Here is a 19,126-nt window from a genome sequence, read left to right on the forward strand (position 1 = left end):
CTTTGGCCTGATCCAAAAACAGGAAAATTGAGAACTTGGGCATTAAATACCGTCACTTTTGGCATGGCTGCTGCCCCTTTCTTAGCAATACGCACAATTCATCAACTCGCTCACGATGAAGCGAAGGATTTTCCTCGAGCTAGCAAATTGCTTATTCGCGACTTTTACGTCGACGACTTTGTATCCGGAGCGGATTCGTTCGAGGAGATTTTAGCCATTCGTGACGAAATGATTGCGTTGCTGCGTCGAGGCGGTTTTCTGATTCGAAAATGGGCATCGAACCATCGATCTATTTTGGACAAAATAGATTCAGGAGTTTTCGAGTTGGATCACATGGTCAAAGAGACTCCAATCCAGAAAACGCTGGGAATCATTTGGGATTCCGAGAATGACCAATTAAAATATACAGTTGTAAAAATGGATAACGAGACTACTGTGACCAAGCGAAGGCTCCTATCAGAGATATCCAAGATCTTTGATCCTCTTGGATTGTTAGGACCAATTATCTTGTATGCTAAGGTGTTGATGCAAGACTGTTGGAAATCTAAGGTAAATTGGGATGAATCTCTTTCTCAGGATGTCTATACCAAATGGCATTCGTTTTCAATTCAGTTGCCTCTTCTTACGGAATTCTCAATTCCTCGCACGATTTTGATTGCGAATCCCATTAGGAGCGAGCTTCATGGATTTTGCGATGCTTGTATTTCTGGATACGGAGCATGTCTATTTGTCAAATCATCTGACGCTCTTGGACATGTCTCTATTCGATTGCTTTGCAGTAAATCTAGAGTGGCTTCTCTGAAGGGACTTACCATTCCTAAGCTAGAACTCAGCGCGGCTGTAGTTCTTCGAAAGCTCCTTTCTGAGTCTAAATCTCAACTCCATTTTTCCATTGATCAGATCTACCTTTGGTCCGATTCAACCATCGTTCTCTTTTGGTTAAAGAAATCTCCTCACGTATTGCAAACTTTCGAGGCTAATCGGGTATCGTACATCCAATCGTTACCAGACATCGTGCATTGGCGACATGTTAAGTCTGAAGACAATCCAGCTGACTCACTTTCCAGAGGCCAATTACCATCTGAATTTCTAGCTAATTCTTTGTGGAATTCTGGTCCTGATTGGTTACGTCTTCCCGAAGGAGAATGGCCTGAATCATCCACTCCTTGCTCATCGGTAACTCTAGGTCTCAAAAGGGCTGGTTGTTTTCTTACCAAGCCTGCATACAGCGAAATCTATTTGCGTTTCTCGAGTTTTGAACGATTTGTGAGGGTTGTTGCTTTTATTCTGATCTCAAAAGAAACCAGAACGGTTGTTCCCAGAGATCTCCGAATCGAAGGATAGGATTTCCAAGATTCTCCAGTTGATCCGACCATTGGAGGTCTCTGAATTATTAAATTCAGAAGATCAAATCATATTCATGGTTCAATCCGAAAATTTTTCAATTGAAATTCGTCAATTGAAAAAATTTCCCAATCTCAAAACTTGGTTAGGCAGTTTACATCCTTTTATCAAAGACGACAAGTTACTTCGGGTAGGGGGTCGTTTGAAATTGTCGGATCTTCCATACAATCAAAAACATCCAGTTTTACTTCCTAGTAAACATCCGGTTACAGATATGATTATCCGCCAGGTTCATCGTGTCAATCTCCACGCTGGAATTCAATCCACTCTTTCTTCCATCAGATCGAAGTATTGGATTCTCAATGGAAAAAACCAAGTGCGGAATGTTGTTAGACATTGTGTGGAGTGTATTCGTCAACGGCCAACAATCGTTCATGCTCAAATGGCCGATCTACCCAAGACTCGAATAAATGAATCGCCAGCTTTCTCTCATGTAGGAGTAGATTTCTTTGGTCCAATCTTAATCAAAGAAAAAAAGGATCGAAATAGGTCGTTCATCAAAACCTATGGCTGCGTTTTTGTGTGTCTAGCTTGTAAGGCCGTACATATCGAACTGGCGACCGATCTTTCCTCTGAAGGTTTCATGGCTGCCTTTGATCGGTTCATCAGCCGCAGAGGAATCCCCGAACATGTTTATTCGGACAATGGCACTAATTTCGTTGGGGCTAATAACGAACTTCGTGAAGTTTATGATCTTTTTGAAACTCCAGAATTTCGAAAGACAATAGGCACTTATGCCATTGCCAAACGGATAGAGTGGCATTTCAATCCACCTCTGTCTCCTCATTTCGGAGGTATTTGGGAAGCAGCTGTCAAAAGCTTCAAACACCATCTTAAGCGTGTTCTCAAGGATCAGAAACTCACTTACGAACAGATTAACACTCTTCTCATCCAAATTGAGGCAATCCTCAATTCTCGTCCTCTCTGTTCGCTTTCTACTGACCCCAACGATCCTGTGTCCATTACTCCTGCTCATCTATTAGTAGGACGTCCATTCAATGTCTTACCAGAAAAATCTGTCTTTTCAGTTCCAGGAAATCGACTCTCGACGTACAAATTCCTTACCAAAATGCGCCAGGACTTCTGGAATAAATGGCATAAGGAGTACCTGCATGAATTGCAAACCCGCCAAAAATGGCATGACTCTACTGCGGAACTCATCGTTGGATCGGTGGTGATTCTAATGGACGATATCACCTATTGTTCAAGATGGCCACTGGGTGTGATCGTCGAGGTACATCCTGGGAGTGACGGCATCGCTCGAGTAGCTTCTGTCAAGACTTCAACCGGCATCTACAAGCGTAACATCACCCGTTTGTGTATTCTTCCCACGACTTAGATTAACAAATTGTTATGACCGTTAGCGACCGCATCGGAACCTCACCATTAGCGTCGTTTTGTAATGCCGATTTTTGCCACAGATGTGCGCGATTTGGCTTGCCATAAATGAGTTGAGCCACGTCGTATTCTGTGTAGCACCTTATATACCTGGCCCGCGAGAAGTAGATCCGGAATTTCTACTGCCAGAAGCTCAGGAGTCAAGCGCGAAGCTTGGCTTTTGCGACGCGATGCTTAATACGGAAAATTCGGGTATTAGGTTTCAAGATGGTTGAGGTTCCCTCTAGTTATTAAGTAGTATTTTATCTTCATAGGTTTAAGCTATCTCTTGTAAATATTGTTCATTAGGATAATCATTGCGTTCATCAACCGACCCACGTTCGGTTTTCTTTTCTTTTGTCAAACTGTGACAGCAACAATAAAATTGAACAGTCGTGTGTGCATGTGAATGTGTGATTTGCGTGTACCGCGTGTTGCGTGCGCGCTCAACGGCGTTTTTCTTTGTGTCGACTTCACTCGCAGTTTTGTATTCTTAATCAACGTTTGTTTTTCTTGTGTTCTTCTTAATAAATTGGGTTTTTTATGTCTGCGGACTTTTTCCCATAAAAAGTGTTATTTTATTTAATTTCCTTCAAAAATATTAAAATCAGTGAAAATCGTAAAATCAGTAATAATAAAATCATTCGAATCTCAATATAGCTAAAAACTTAATTCGGTCTTGTCTGCTCTCAAGGCAAACAAAGACTTCGCGAAATAACTTCTTTTTTTTGATGTTGAATTTATTTTGCAATTTCTTCAGTTAGATATATTTGGAGAGGTCAACATAAGTGCACATTACAACATTCCCCTTTTCAATGCGAGGAATGAGGCTGTAAGAGCTGAAGAACGCCGCATTGAAAACCAGTCAAAAGGAGGCTTCATTTTTACATCCTTCTCATATTTACGCCAATGTCGACCGATTAACACCACACAGTGACCACCTCACGAAACTTCTTCATTCTTGAGTTTCATACCCACATACAGTACAAATATAAACAAAGCATTCATACACACGCAAATCGTTGATATATCGATATTACACATTTATGTCGATTATTACTTATAGTCATTTAAGAATAAACAATTTACTATAAAACATATAAATTGACTTTCAAATACACTATAAAGATAAAACACACGGTACCGATACATTTGTTGAAATGAATAATAACGATAAGCAAAGAGAAACGCAAACGTAGAATGCTAAAAATAAAATAAACTTTATATTTATAAATATTCTACATAACGCACGCATGCAATGTTAATATCTAACGCTCGCATCCTTCGTAACACACACACACACACACATATATATATATATATATATATATATATATATATATATATATATATATATATTTCACTTATAATAATAATGGTCTTACATATAAATACAATAATACAAGAAGTCCTTTATTAAAATTATACAAATTAAAAATATCGCCGGATCTTACAACGCTCATTGGAGCACGGGATCCCCATAATAACCACAAAACAATAACATCGCTTCCATCAGTCATTGTTGTTCTCTGGCTGTATGTATACGCGCAAATCAGCCTTATTATATCGGCCTACCAGTTTCTGGGGATCATCTTTATCGACTAACTCGTATGCATTTTCATTGAAAGAGCGAAAAACGCGATATGGACCGTAATATAAGTGAAAAAATTTAGCGATTTTCTTTTCCAAGAGTTTGGACTGTTTCGGAACGCGCAAGAGTACGAGATTCCCGATTTTTATTGGAGTTTTGCTCCAAGTTGCTTATTTTTCTTTTTGCCTTTTATGTACCTTATCAGTACGTGCGTTAGCTAACTCGACCTTCACCTCGTATGGCTCAGGTAATTCGTTTGGAAATTTAATCATTTCGCGGATTTTGTTTTTAGGAGGCATTCCGTGATGTAGTTCATACGGAGTGTATTTTGTCGTCGAGTGAGTGGTATTATTAAATCAATAATTTATTTGCGGAATATGTCGAGCCCATGCCGTGTGCTTATCGCTACAATATAACCGACAGAATTTTCCAAGCTCGCGCATCACGCGTTCCGATGGATTCGCCTGCGGATGACGAATGGAACAATAGACCGGCTGAACTCCCGCCTCGTTGAGAAAATCACGCCAAGCTTGTGACATAAACTGTGTTCCATGATCGCTTAAAATCCGCTCCGGCTTACCGACTTTCTCAAAATACACGCGCATTCGATTAATTGTTGCTTTTGTAGTCGCCTTTTTCAATGGATAGAGCATTACGTGTCGCGAAAAAACATCTAAAACCACAAATATATATTCGACACCGCCCGTTGAACGAGGAAGCGGCCCGAAGTAATCGACAGCCACCAGTTCGTTGCTCTTTAACGCTTTTACCTGCAAAAACCGGACCGGCCATCGTCTTATTCAAATACTTAGTTCGCTGGTATAAATCACAACTCGAGACAAAATTCTTTACACGTTTCCTCATATCTTTCCACCAAAAACACTTCCGTAACTCACTTAATCTTTTATATACACCGCCGTGCCCTATACGTTCGGGAGTTTCGCATAATAACTTTTCTCTCATCATCTCCGGTACGACGATTAACCACGATCACCCCTTATTTGATTTATAAAAAACTAGCCCTTGTAACTTATAATTTTGTAGATCACCGGCGGCGAGCGTCTCTTTTAATTTAACGATCTTCTCATCTCTCGATTGCATCGCGGCCAGCTGTCGAAACTCTGGAAACCAAGTCGTAATGAGACGAGCTGCGGCTATAGCACTACTTATACGGACACGCCCTTCAACATCATTATTTACCTCGACGCGAGAGTTACTCTGGTTTGGCGATACCCGACTAAAATAGTCCGCGATGATATTGTCCTTGCCGCGACAGTGCTCAATATCATACGCGAACTGCTGCATCAGACAGGTCCAGCGCATCAGTCGCGACGTATGTTGTGAAGTTTTCAGCAAAAACGTAAGCGCGTTATGATCCGTCTTTATTTTAAATCTCCGACCAGCGAGGTAGTATCTTAATTTAGTGGCTGAAAAGACGATTGCCAATAGTTCCAGCTCGCACGTCGTGTAATTAGATTCGTAGGCAGTAAGACATCGACTCACGAGCGCGATTATTCTCATGTTGTTGTTATAGTCGTATTGATAGAGTACTCCGCTTACGCCGTGCTTGCTCGCATCAGTTTGTAAATAGAATGGTTTATCCGCTCGTAATGCTGAATCATTACGTGTTCCGCGAATTGCCATTTTAATTCACCGAATGCTCGAGTGTGTTCCTCGGTCCACTCAAATTTATTTTTGCTACTGAGAAGCTTGCGAAACGGTTCGATATAAGCCGAGTATTTAATAGAAAAAATACGGTAGTAATTACACATACCAATACAGCGCTGTAATTCTTTTTTGTTTCGCGGCTCTGGCATATCCAGTATAACCTGAATCCTCTCGAGATTCGGCCTTACGCCTTGGGCGCTTATTATAAAACCCAAAAAAGGGACTTCTTGACAGCATAGTCGCGTTTTATTTAATTTCAACGTCAAACCGTAATCACGCAGTTTCGTAAAAAAATATCTTAAATGTCGAAGGTGCTCTGCAAACGTTCGTGATCTAACAAAAGCGTCGTCTACGTACAACGTCAAAAATTCTCTTTACCATTGATAATAACTTTATTCTCGATTATCCAATCAATCCCGAGGATGACATCATAGACGAGATTCCCGACTACCAGTAAGATTGTTGTTATCCCGAGATTTTGGATCATTAACTGCACATATATTTGTTTTTTTATTTTACCCGAGCACTTTCCGAAAGCGCCGGTAAGATACGTGTTGGAAACCGGAAGCACTTAAACATTATTTTTATCTTTGATGCGCTCAAAAGCCGCCTACGAAATTAGAGTAGCATTACTACCTGTATCGAGCAAACATTCGAAATGACATTCTTCGATCGAAGCTAGTAAGCGAGGGCATTTAATTATTTCTTTTTTATCACTATTTTTATCTTCATAGCCCTCCAAGACATCATAAGCCAGGTCCTGCAATTTCAATATCGCAACTCGCAATAGGACCCATTATCGCGAATCGCACTCTCGTTTTCCGATTCATTATACTCGTTATCGTATGACTCATGATGTATTTCGGCCACTGTCTCAATCGCCTCGACAGACTCATTCAAATCCGCTCTGTCGATCTCTACAGTCGCAACGTTCTTACGAATGTTATTGCTTTGATTTTGATTAAATCGTGAGTTTATTTCCTTATTATGATTTGATCCGTAATTAGCTTGTTTATTCGGCGCGTATTGACCGGTCTGTTTGTGATTGTTACGGTAGTGGTTATTATTCGAATTTATATGGCCAGTTTGTTTGTATTTTTCAGAGGAACCGTTACGATCATCGCGACGATCTTCTCGGTAGTCGGTCTTATTTTGTGGATATTTTTGTGAATGCGAATATTCTTTTACGCGCGTTTCATCCGCACGAGTTAAAGCCTCCACGAGTTCTTGCGTATTCGCGAGATCACGCCCGATCATAGCTATCCGAATTTCACGTGGCATTTGACTCATGATGACGCGATTTCTTTGATATTCAGTGTATGGAGGCATCAACTTATTGGATTCACTCACCCGCAAATAGAAATAATTAAGAAAACTTCCCTCTTTGTACTTTTGCGCCTTACAAATATCGATTGCGCGATCGATCTTTTCCTGCGTCATATAAGCCCGTCGAAAGCAGTTTCCGAACTCTTGGAAATTCTCAAGTCGTTTCTTTACCGCTTGAAACCACGAATACGCTTTTTTCTTCAACGCTCTCTCAATGATTTTAGGTTGATATTCATTAGGTATGCGTTTTATTATCAAGTATTGCTCAAGGTCGTGTAAAAATTCACCAGGATCCTCCCACGATTCTCCCGAGAAACTTGGCAGTGCCATTTCGCGTAACAAATGATTCGTCCAAACATTTTCTTGAGATGTACGATTATTTACCGCTATGTTACGCAATTGTCGATTCAGATTACGCACTTCCAACTCAAGTCCCTCGATTCGTATATTTAAACGATCAATCACGTTATTTATTACCCGTTCCGGTGGCACATCCCAAAGATCCGGTAGCGACCCTGCTCTGATTCCGTTCATTTTGTCAATAAAATGAATAAAACCGCTATATATTTATCGCACTGTGAATTCTACTAATTGTTTCTACTACTTAAAATTACTCTTTGTCTACACTACAAATTGTTATTCTACTTATACTAATTACTTTCAATCGTCAACACAACCCAGTCGTATATTTCCTGTCGAATTAGATATTACGCTGTGTTATTCTTAATGCTATTTAAAGGGAAATTCACGCATCCATCCTTAGGTCTCGCGTTGGGAGCCAATTGTTGAGCCTCGATTTTCTGGGATCTCTAGGTATGGTTTAGAAAGTAACAAAAAAATGATTTCTATTTTATGAGATTAAATTTATTCTATTGAATTTGATAAGTGAAAGGTCGTAGATTCCCTAACCATGGATGCGAAAAGTTCTAACGCTATTGACTAAACTAATAAAACTTAAAAACTAATTTTCATACCATTCTACACACGCTCATTCTTCAGGATGTCCTCCGGCCGTTGATCCTAGGTGGTAGTTTCTTCTCGATCAAGGATGGTAGTCAGGAGAGTCCAGCATGGACGTGGCAATGGTAGACTGTCGGTTTATGGTGAATCCTTCCCGTCCTGACTGACGTGGTAAGGCTTGGTTTGGTCGACCTGTCTTGGTCTTGATTCGGGCGAGAAGCTGGCCCTTCGTGGCTGCTCTGGCTGGTGTCGGCGAATTACGGGATCTCGACTTGGTCCAACACCTGGTCCTTGGAGCCTCGTATGTCTTCTGAGGTTCCTCTTGTTGAGCAGGGCCTCTTAAAGCTTGTCGACCTCTCTCCCACCTTGTTGCTCACACCCGATCTAAGGGCTTGCGTACCAAAGGCTGGGCAGGTGGCGCTTGGTTAGATATATTTGGAGAGGTCAACATAAGTGCACATTACACACTCAACATATTGGAAACCCATGATGTCCCTTTACCCTACGAATATGATTATCAATCTATTATATCAAGACACAACATAGATTTAGAATCAGGAAGAATAATCGAAACCTCTGATAATCCTCCTGAAGTATTCAACAACATTTTTCATAATACCCTCAACAACCAATTCACAATTTTTACTGACGCTTCAAAAATGGAGAACAAAGAATATGCGGGTCTGTCCTTATTCACTCCATCCAAAGAAGAGTATCAACAATACAAAGTTTCCTCACTCACTTCTATATACACTGCAGAAGCCACAGCCATTCTGCTAGCTATCAAATACATAATTGCCTCAAATGTGACTGAAGCCACTATATTCACTGACTCTCTCAGCACTCTGACAGCTATAGAACAATACTCACCTATAAAATCTAAGAAAACATCTCACATAATACTTGATATTAAAACTCTACTCTATCAAAGTCGTTCAAAAAATATAAACATCTCTCTCTCTCTCTCTCTCTCTCTCTCTCTCTCTCTCTCTCTCTCTCTCTCTGTCTCTCTCTCTATGTTTAACACAGCCGTACCATCATACGTACTGGCATATTTTGACTTCCGCGTGACACTTCGGCCTGTTAGGGGGGAGGTGATACCTCTGGATATTCCGACATTCGCGATGGAGACGCTGAGGAACTCGTTTCATATCAGCGCCTCATACCTATGGAACAACCTACCATCTCACATTCGTAACAATACATCTCAGGTTTCAAGAGACTAGCTAAAGAGCACTTTCTTGAGCTTGAAAACACAAACACTTGAATCGCTTGTACACATTCACTCAAACGCACACACACACACGCGTGTACACATTCACGCAAACGCGCACACTCACACACTCTCGCTTGACCCATCTTCACATTATCATACTATCACAATACACATTTTTGCTGTACTACTATTGCTGCTGTATACAATTTATCGTACAACATATTGTACGTCAAATAAATCTAATAAATCTAAATCTAAAAAAATCTCTCTCTCTCTCTCTCTCTCTCTCTCTCTCTCTCTCAGTTGGATCCCAGCACACATGGGCATCGAACAAAATGAAATCGTTGACAATTATGCTAAAGAAGCCTCTGATACAGACATTAATCTACACTTACTTTTACATTACACAGACTTTTTGGAACCTATAAAAAAAAAAAAGATTACTCTCAACCACTCCAATTTACTAAAGAACCAAAGCTCCTACAAAGGCAACTATTACTTCTGTTAAGGAACCACCGTTCATACTGTAGCGTATCGAGAGGGGATAGCGAATACTCTCCCCACATATTGCGTTCTATTACGCCTGTCGTTGTCTAGCGCTCGGGGTGTTAACATGCCCATCGTCAACACTCATTTTGTCGAGTAAGTTCGGGTTACGTTTGGAATGATTTGGAGTAAATCAATAAAGAGTAAATAGTTTATCTACGTGGTGCAATTTATTTCGGAGCTTCCCCAGTAAATATAATAAAATCCCATCACCAACCCATTCATTCGAGCAATCCTGGCTACTGAAAGTCTTAGCCTTTAACACTTCACTCATTTTTTCAAAGAAGACCAAAACAAGCCCTGGTATGCTAAGATTAATGCTCCAAGGGAACACATTACTACTGTCAACAGGATTCGTTCCAACCACTGCTCAACAGCTGCCAGTCTATTTAGGAAAAATATGTGTGGATCTCCAGAATGCCCACAACGTGGTGATCCATATCAAGACATCAATCATATCACTTGGCACTGTCCCCTATATAACGACAGTAGACCCTCTCTAATCAAGAAAATAGCTAGATATTGCAAAAAATATAAAAAGACAATCCCACCCACTCGATTGAAGAGATTCTCAAAAATCCTCAAGAAAAAACAGCAAATTTTCTAACAGAATTTTTAATCAAAAAATGCAACATGAGAATTTAGACCAAAACCTTTTTAAATTCCCCCGCCATTAACCTCATAACCTACAATTCCAACTCTCAGTTTTCCTATTTTTGTATTTGCCTATTGGAACGCACCCATTGTTTAAGCCTGAATTGTGGCATATCGGAGTTTAGGACAAACCCACGGCCATTTAAATAGTAAGTAAGTACAAACATCCGAACCAGATGTATGCATACACATGTATACATTAGAATTAATTTCGAAAATAATATAACTAACGAACACGTCACGTACAAGCCTCTGGCACCTGAACATTCATACAGACACGCGTATGCGAGTGATATCTCCCAGCGAGCAAGCGCATGTAGAACAGCCCCTCGGGGAAGACTGTCAAGATAAACGCACGTCCGTCACGAAAACTTATTCTTGCGGACTGGGTAACTACCGATAGCGCGGCATTGACATGCATTGTCTCGTAAACTTCAAAGTAGCTGCTTTGTTTACCTCTGTCGTCGCGATACTTATTATCGTTTGACGGGCATTTGTTCGCGGAGTTTCAAAGCAGTTTGAGAAACGATTGTACTTCAAAATATGGACCGATGAGATACACGTTCCGAAGTTTCTCTCGCTCGACTCTTAATTTCTTCATCGTCACAAGAATGAGGGTGGACATACGTCGAACGTGCGTTTGATTTTCAACATTGATCAGTTACGGAAGCTATATTATTACGAACAATTCGTCGCTTTTGCTTCGACCGTATCCTGCGACACACGCGATATGCTCTGGAGCAAGGCTCAGGGTGGAATTCCACGAGGCAAGAAGTGCATCGACTCTTGCTGGTCTCGTGCGTCTGTATGCCGGCGGAGATCGATCGATGATCTGCGGCTTTTGATGTTTCGTTAATGAGCTGTGCTTGAACAGGGTGGAGCATTTTCACCGAAAAGGATGCGTCTACGGTACGGAGCTTGGATCTTTGACTGATCATACATTTTTTTTAAGCGGCTGCACTAATCGTTTGATATCGTTATGACTGTTTGGATCTGGCGCAGCGCCTTGTAGGCATAGCGAGAAAGTACTTCATTGTCAGCCGACGAATTATAAACTATCCTTTAGCTGGGACCAAAGGCCAAACATTGACCCATAAAATATTCGCACGTCCACATTACACAAAGTTTGAGCCCGCAGAAATATTCACTCGGTATTCGCGCGGTAATCAATATTGCCTAGTATACGGATAGGGGCTGCGGGAAATAGAGTCTTTTATATATTGACTAATTAGAATCGACAAGTCACACCCTCGAGAGTTGGCATGCTAAAAGCGTTATTCTCGGATTTCCTGGTTATGCGCATACGTTATCGGTTGCACAAACCGATAATGGGGGTTTCCAGGATAGACGGCGAGTTGTTGGAGTACTTTGGAAAGGAATTCTAGACTTATCGTAATTACGTCGTCGGAGTAGCTCATCTGTGTGTGGATTTTGCAGTTCGCTGAGCACATATAAAGTATATTGAAACTCACAATTGGAATACTATGCCTGTAAGATACTGTTCTGGTATTAAGAAATGTACGCTCTAAAATCAGTTCGATGGCTACTAATAATATCAGAGATGTACTGCAAGTTTTCAATTTAATTAAAATTGGATGAAACGTTGAGGCGACCATTTGTTTAATTAAATTTACTTATAGACCCTTCATTGTTTTTCCAACCCAAATAGCCGAGCTAAGAAGAGCATCCCGAGTCAGAACGAAGCCAGTGCGCCACAACGGAATCTCATTAGGCGAGTCCCAGCGGAAGCCTTGCGCTGATATAATTCACTAATAAGGTACCCCGGAGACGCGGCTCTTCCTTCCTGACAAATTTCTCTCGCGCTAATCTGCGCCCTCCCGGGTTAGGCCATTCGAGATAACGTCTTTTGCCTGCGGCGACCCGATAAACTAACTCGCCCAAGGAGAAATCGTAGTGAGTGATGATTATTATTTTCCAGAGGAAGGGCGGTCCGAGGGTATCGAAGCCGTCGCTGTCGAGTGAGAAAAGATAATGCAAGGGCGAGAGAAGGGGAGGGATAGAGCCTGTCGATGGGATGCGGGGTTTTGTGGAGATCGGTAGGGTGGATCGCCTGGCGTAGGTCACGGCCGTCATATCGATTATTGTGAGGTTGATATACGTGGTAATGCAGTTGCATTAATTAATCACGTTTCAAATTTTTCGTAAAAATTTGTTAACTATGAAAATACACTATTTTCCTAGTATTTTTTTTATTGCTTCCAATATTTTAAACGAATTATACATTTCCATTTAAATTCTACTTTTAAGTATTAATCTAGTACAACAAAAATACTGTGCAGCAGACGATCTCTCGCGCGTCTAGCCGTCTCGATTAACTCTCTCGAATTTCCCCGGCGACTCCTAAATTACATAAAAATGCAATTAACCCGCGCCGCGCCGTGTGCTCAAGACCTCCTTCGTCTTCATCCCTCTCGTCGCGAAGACAACGCGAACTAGAAGTGAGAGTCTCACCGCCAACCCCGTTTTTTCTCTCCGTCTCAAAGGTGGTTTACGGAGTCTTAACCGAGCTTCGTTTTCTATTTTTTTTACGGCTGCCACCTCTTTCCTAGGCAACGGAGCTTCTACCGCGGGATGGTATACGAGTGCACGCCAAAGTAGGCGCTAGAAAGCGACCACGACAGGCTTTTACGGCACAGGACGGGATGAGTCTTCATTTTGCCTCGCGACGGCTGATGGGCTCTGCTCGAGAAATCAGGATTCGAGTGAAGTGTCGATTGCTTTTTCATGAAGTGATGATTTATGCAAGTCTTTTTCACAGACGAATGATTATTAAAATTAAAATAATTCTTAAATTTGTGATCCAAATCCAGACGGTATACTTTTCTTGAAAATCAAGCTACTATTGATCTCTCGAATATAACCTCAAAACGCAAAGATCACGTAAACCTAATTGTGTTACCCGACCAACTATCGATCCAGTGTTATCGTACAGTAATTAGATCAAGAAACTTTTAATTTTGTCAATTTTTTACTTGTATTATAAAAATACTATTAAATTGATACCCATAATACGGTTGAATGCGAGTTCATCAATATACTCTATTGATCGCCGGTAACTTAGCTGCAGCAAAAAAGGGGCAAAAGAGTAGCACATTCCACGCTAAAACTAAAGCCTCGCCTTTGCGCGCAATTATCCCGTCAAAGGGCCGTGGCGCGAGTGCACGAGAACAAGAGAGAGCGATGATTCGCGGCTTTTGTGTGTGTGTGTGTGTGTGTGAGAGAGAGAGAGAGAGAGAGCCGTCAGCGTTATCGACAAACTAGCGATTGAAACATGACTGGAAATTTCTGGATGATCGCAACTCGCAGAAGCCTCATTATAGATGCGATCGTTGCAGTTTTATGTTTCATGAGGAGTCAGATCACAGGGCTAAATTGAAAGCTAACTTAAGATTTTCAAATCCTCGCTTTAAAAAACGATGGCCTTTGTTGTGAAGCATTTAATACGTGATTCTGATTGGTTACTGGTTGGTTGCCTAGGCAATGAGATCAGAACCGCGCTTTAAATTCATAACCCTCAAAACAGTCATAACTCATAACCCTGGTAGAAATGTTTAAGGTGTTTAAAATGAAATGTGGAAACCTTGATAAGAGATAAAATATATGTAATATAACTAGCAAGAAATTTTAGTAAAAATTAATCATTACCAAGAGTGTGTAGTATTACAACATGTGTATTGAAAAATGGCACCCTAATCCTATTTGAAGTAGTAATAAAGTGTGTGAATATTATTTAGTTTTTTTTTTAAATGTCAGTGAGAAGTTCAATTAAAAGAATAAAGAGTTTGACGATATAGAGTTTGTCTCTGTGCCCAAAGTCGCCCTCGATGAGGTTTGAGAGGTGAATTTAAAGAAAAGTTCAGTATCCGAGTCAGTAAGTTTAAGTCTATCATTATATAATGCTCTTTGAATTGTAAAAAGGCTACTAGACATGTTACCTAAAAATATGTAACCTAGATGATTCTGATTTAACTGTTTTCGTTCATATTTTCACATCCAGGCTCATGCGAATTTTTTAATTGTGCAGGTCAAATTTTACTTATAGCCAGTTACGCAGAAACTACTATCTCTAGCACATTGTATTTCTGGTTTCTAGCATATTTTTACATGGAGAAAGTGATCAATGTTTTGGCTTTTTTGTCAAGGTTTTAGGTAATTAGAATTTTGACTTTTAACAGTTGTGAGAGATTTTGAGACCGATACCTGTTTCTCCATTTTTGCATTTTTTCTCATTCGAAAACTAACAGGTCTAGAAAGCTTTTCAGAAGTTTTTCAGTTAAGGTCGATTCAACTTTAAATATCTTTCCACAATCACAAAAGAAATCTATATGCAAAATATGAGGTATCGGTCTCAAAATCTCTCACAACTGTTAAAAGTCAAAATTCTAATTAATGCTTTGACAAAAAAGCTAAAATACTTATCACTTTCTTCGTGTAAAAATACACTGGAATCCAGAAATACAATGTGCTAGGGATGGTAGTTTCTGTGTAACTGTCTACAAGCAAAATTTGATACGCTAAATTAAAAAATTGATATGGGCCTCGATGTGAAAATATGAATAAAAACAGTTAAATCATAATCATGTAGGTTACATTTTTTCTAGGTAGCATAGTAAGTATCTCTGTAAAATTTCAGTTGTATAGCTTTTTTATAATGCAAATAAATGGCATTGTAATGATAGACAAACCTACTGACTCTTTTCTTCAAATTCACTATTCAAACCAATGATGACGACATTGAGCATTATTAATATATTTATTAAAAAATAGTTTTGAGGGATTTAGTAACATGTTACATGCTTATAAAATATTAGCAGACGTTAGTGTGCCGCCCAACACTTATAATAGATTTTCTACCAGTGTTATTAGACAGAGATAGAATCAAGAGCGCGCGAAGCGCGCCTTCATTCCTAGTTTCTAAAAAAAGTGATGGGCTTTGTTGTGAAGCATTTCATTAATGATTGGTTGTCTAGTACAAGGATGTAGTATTTAAAAATTTCTGATTAAAAATCAGTTACGTGGATACTTTGTAGTGTTGTGTTGTTAATTACAAACAAACTCCATTGCTTTAAGCTTTTAGGACGATGAAAAGTAAATTATAATGTATTTCGTTTCATTTTATCATAAAAATATTATAATTATTTTAATTTAATTATATCCCTGGTAGAAAATTAACGGTTCGAATTTACTAAGACCTTTAGACTTAGCTAACTGTTTTAACGGTTGCCAAGCTAAAATTTAACAAAAAATGTGGCTTAGGAACCGCTAAGTTTCCAAGATGTCTGCCGGAGGCCAATTTGAGGTTACGAGGTTAGGATAACCACCAGCTAAATGAATCAATTTAATTTTATTAACATTTCAATTTTTTACATTTAATATAGTCCTATTCTACTATCTGAACAAGGTTTGTATGATACGCATACACTGCACTTCATTTCACTTGACCGTACCAAGTCATGAACTGTTATTTGATCAGACAGCATGACATTATGAAATAACAGTTCATGACTTGGTACGGTCAAGTGAAATGAAGTGCAGTGTATGCGTATCATACAAACCTTGTTCAGATAGTAGAATAGGACTATATTAAATGTAAAAAATTGAAATGTTAATAAAATTAAATTGATTCATTTAGCTGGTGGTTATCCTAACCTCTTAACCTATCTAGATACAACTTAAATATATTATCTAAAAATTGTTACATGTCCTTTGCATTTCCTAACTTTTTTTCAATTATCATCAATCATATAGGTAAATTTATATTTATTAATAAAAATTTTAACCTGACAATTGTATACGTTTGGCTAGTAAACTGAATTTAAGCAAATTAACTGCAAGGAGCTGTGCATAAGCTTCTATTACAGTAAGCGGTTATTTAGCGGTTTTCTAAGCGGTTTATTGGCGTTATTGGTTAAATAAGCCATTGCTAAGCCATTGAACCGTTGACATTTCTACCAGGGATACACACGCAGTCAATACTTACGTTAATGAGCTCGAATTTTTTGTCGTCCAATCTGCAACAGAAAATGAAAAAAAATATGTAGAGATAATTAGAACTCTATGTTCGAAGGGAATTAAAATTGAATTTTTTCATTGTGCAGCGTAGTCTTCGAGAGAAAAATTGAGTTACCAAATATTTTTTTTTAATTTTTTTTTCAAGTCGCTCTTGTTATGCTTTCATTAGTGTCAGTGAGCGTCGGATGCTTGCGATGTGTTGAGGAACAAAGCACATGCGATTTCAGTGTTGCTCGTATCAATCGACAAAGACAGGAATCGGACCCGAGTTATATTACATTAGTTTACAACCAGTTTTGGACCAAAAGGGTAGCGCTTTGTCGAGAAATTTGGGGTGATTACAGGTACTGCGTCTAATTAACTGACAAACCTGAATTAGCAACGCGAGTCTGTTATGGTAGACTGCATAAATTTTGCATGTGGAAGACAAAATTTTGAATAAGGAAATTGTTGATTGGTGTTAACAAATTCCGTGTGTCTTTTGTGCTGAACAATTGACATTGCACAAAATGGATTTCACAACTTGAAATGACAAAACAACACCAAAGGTCAGCCTTTGAAATTCTCTTCAAGCGTTAAAACAATGAATTAAGGCAACTAAAACAAAGTAAAAACACAGTGAAATGTCGTTTCCACTTTACTCTTAGTCTATTATTAACCCCCTACCACCCACTGCGATTTTTACATAAAGCGTCCCGTTTTTTTGCTTGAGTTGGCATTGTTCTCTTTCGCCGAAAAATACCAACGCATCCCTACACGCGTATAACGGATAACAGTGGCTGCATTATCAAGCGCATAATTGAACGCAAGCGCGTTCGACATTGTTTTATGCGCCTCCACCCGTAATTTTTCTCCCTTTATGAACTTTTTCCGTCGCTGCTATACCGCTTCTCCGCTAGAATTTTCGCGACCGAAAAAAAGCAGCTCGACTTGGAAAAAAGCAGCTGTAGCCGCCGGGATAATTACGAGCCATAATTCATCATTAATTCGGACAATATTTTTTGCGCAGGCCCGTCGTGTAGCTCTACTATTATCCTATGATTATTTCCCAGGAAATTCTTTGCGACGACAGTCAATTGGATTGTTACTTAAAATTATTATTTTGAATAATAAAGCATATTAGTTATTATATTAGTGATTGAATCATTAGGTTAATAATACAACACGAAAATTTCCCAGAAGAACGAAAATAGCTTTTGTCAAGTGGGAGATTAATATTTAATATTCCAAATGTATTTTCAAAAATACAATTATGTGTGTATGTAAAAAACCCATACAGGAAACAAAGTATTATTTTTATACAAAGAAAATCAAATGCGATGGAAAATATAATCACGTTATCAATGTATACTATAAATATGTAGCCATACTCAACGTCGAAAGTTCGTTATCTAGTATCACAGAAGCTATTCTACTACAACTTAACTAAACAAAACACAAAATATACTGACGAAAAGAACTTTACAAGACATAAGCTGTTTAGCAATTCAAATCCGAAAAATTCTTTCAGAAACATCACAAACTTAGTGCAAGCAGCGGCAGCAGGTCATCGGTATCCCGCGAAAATGTTGTACATGAAGCTTATTCTTTGCACAACAGCAGAACGATCAAGAAGCCGATATCTCGTCTGGCCATCCTGCACTCGTCGACTTTTCGCCACTGTTTCTTCCCTATCTCGGCCACGCAGACTTTCCAAGCCGATGCAGGATTTAAAAACAAAGTTCAAAAGAAGAAGAACTGCGAAAGGAACTTTTTCGACGCGGCTCAACGCGCGGAATTCAGATGAAGCTGCTACCGCCGGGCCAGTAAAAGCGATTAGGCTGGCTCGCGGCGAACAATAATTGATGAGGTAATTTAAGTTCGGCCTGAACTTGTTTGCGTGCGATGGTCTTTGGCGCGCGAGATAGCGATTGGAGGAGGAAGATTGAGTTACTTCGCGAAATTGTTTCGCGGGGAGTTTCACGATAACGAGGTTACATCGATCGACACGCTGTCGCGGTTGATGCGCTTTTTTCAGTACATTTTGCTAGATAAGTTTTTTTTACGAACGACTCTTCAACGCCTACTTGAAGAGATTCGCATGATTTGCAAATTATACGTATATTACAGTCGTTCAGCGCTTGATTGTGTCGTTAAGAGCATAGTCGTTGCCTTTTATAGACACGCTAAGCTTCTCCTTTCGAGATAATGAATACTTTAAGCAATTACTTAGCAGACGAAGCGAATACACCGGATGATGCGCGTATCATCTGTTGTGATTGGACTCGTCACACCGAGTAAATGATTGTATATCAATCATTCGACAATGATCGACTTTTAAATCTTACTGATTAATAATCTTTTTATATAAT

At 39.4% G+C, this 19,126-nt stretch overlaps 1 protein-coding gene across 5 annotated transcripts in view; it reads right to left on the reverse strand.

Moving 5' to 3' along the window:
* The window catches only part of LOC100118215 (leishmanolysin-like peptidase), a 260,868-nt gene that overhangs the window by 49,538 nt on the left and 192,204 nt on the right, over nucleotides 1–19,126 (reverse strand). For 4 of the 5 annotated variants that reach the window (XM_032599520.1, XM_016985169.3, XM_016985168.3 and 1 more), the window contains one exon: nucleotides 16,744–16,774. In XM_032599520.1, the coding sequence (XP_032455411.1) occupies nucleotides 16,744–16,774 (31 nt within the window). Of the gene's footprint in view, nucleotides 1–8,340; nucleotides 8,765–16,743; nucleotides 16,775–19,126 lie in introns of those variants that run through there. The other variant, XM_031929174.2, reaches the window with a different exon arrangement.

Source organism: Nasonia vitripennis, chromosome 4 (genome assembly GCF_009193385.2).
Source record: "Nasonia vitripennis strain AsymCx chromosome 4, Nvit_psr_1.1, whole genome shotgun sequence".
NCBI lineage: Eukaryota > Metazoa > Arthropoda > Insecta > Hymenoptera > Pteromalidae > Nasonia > Nasonia vitripennis.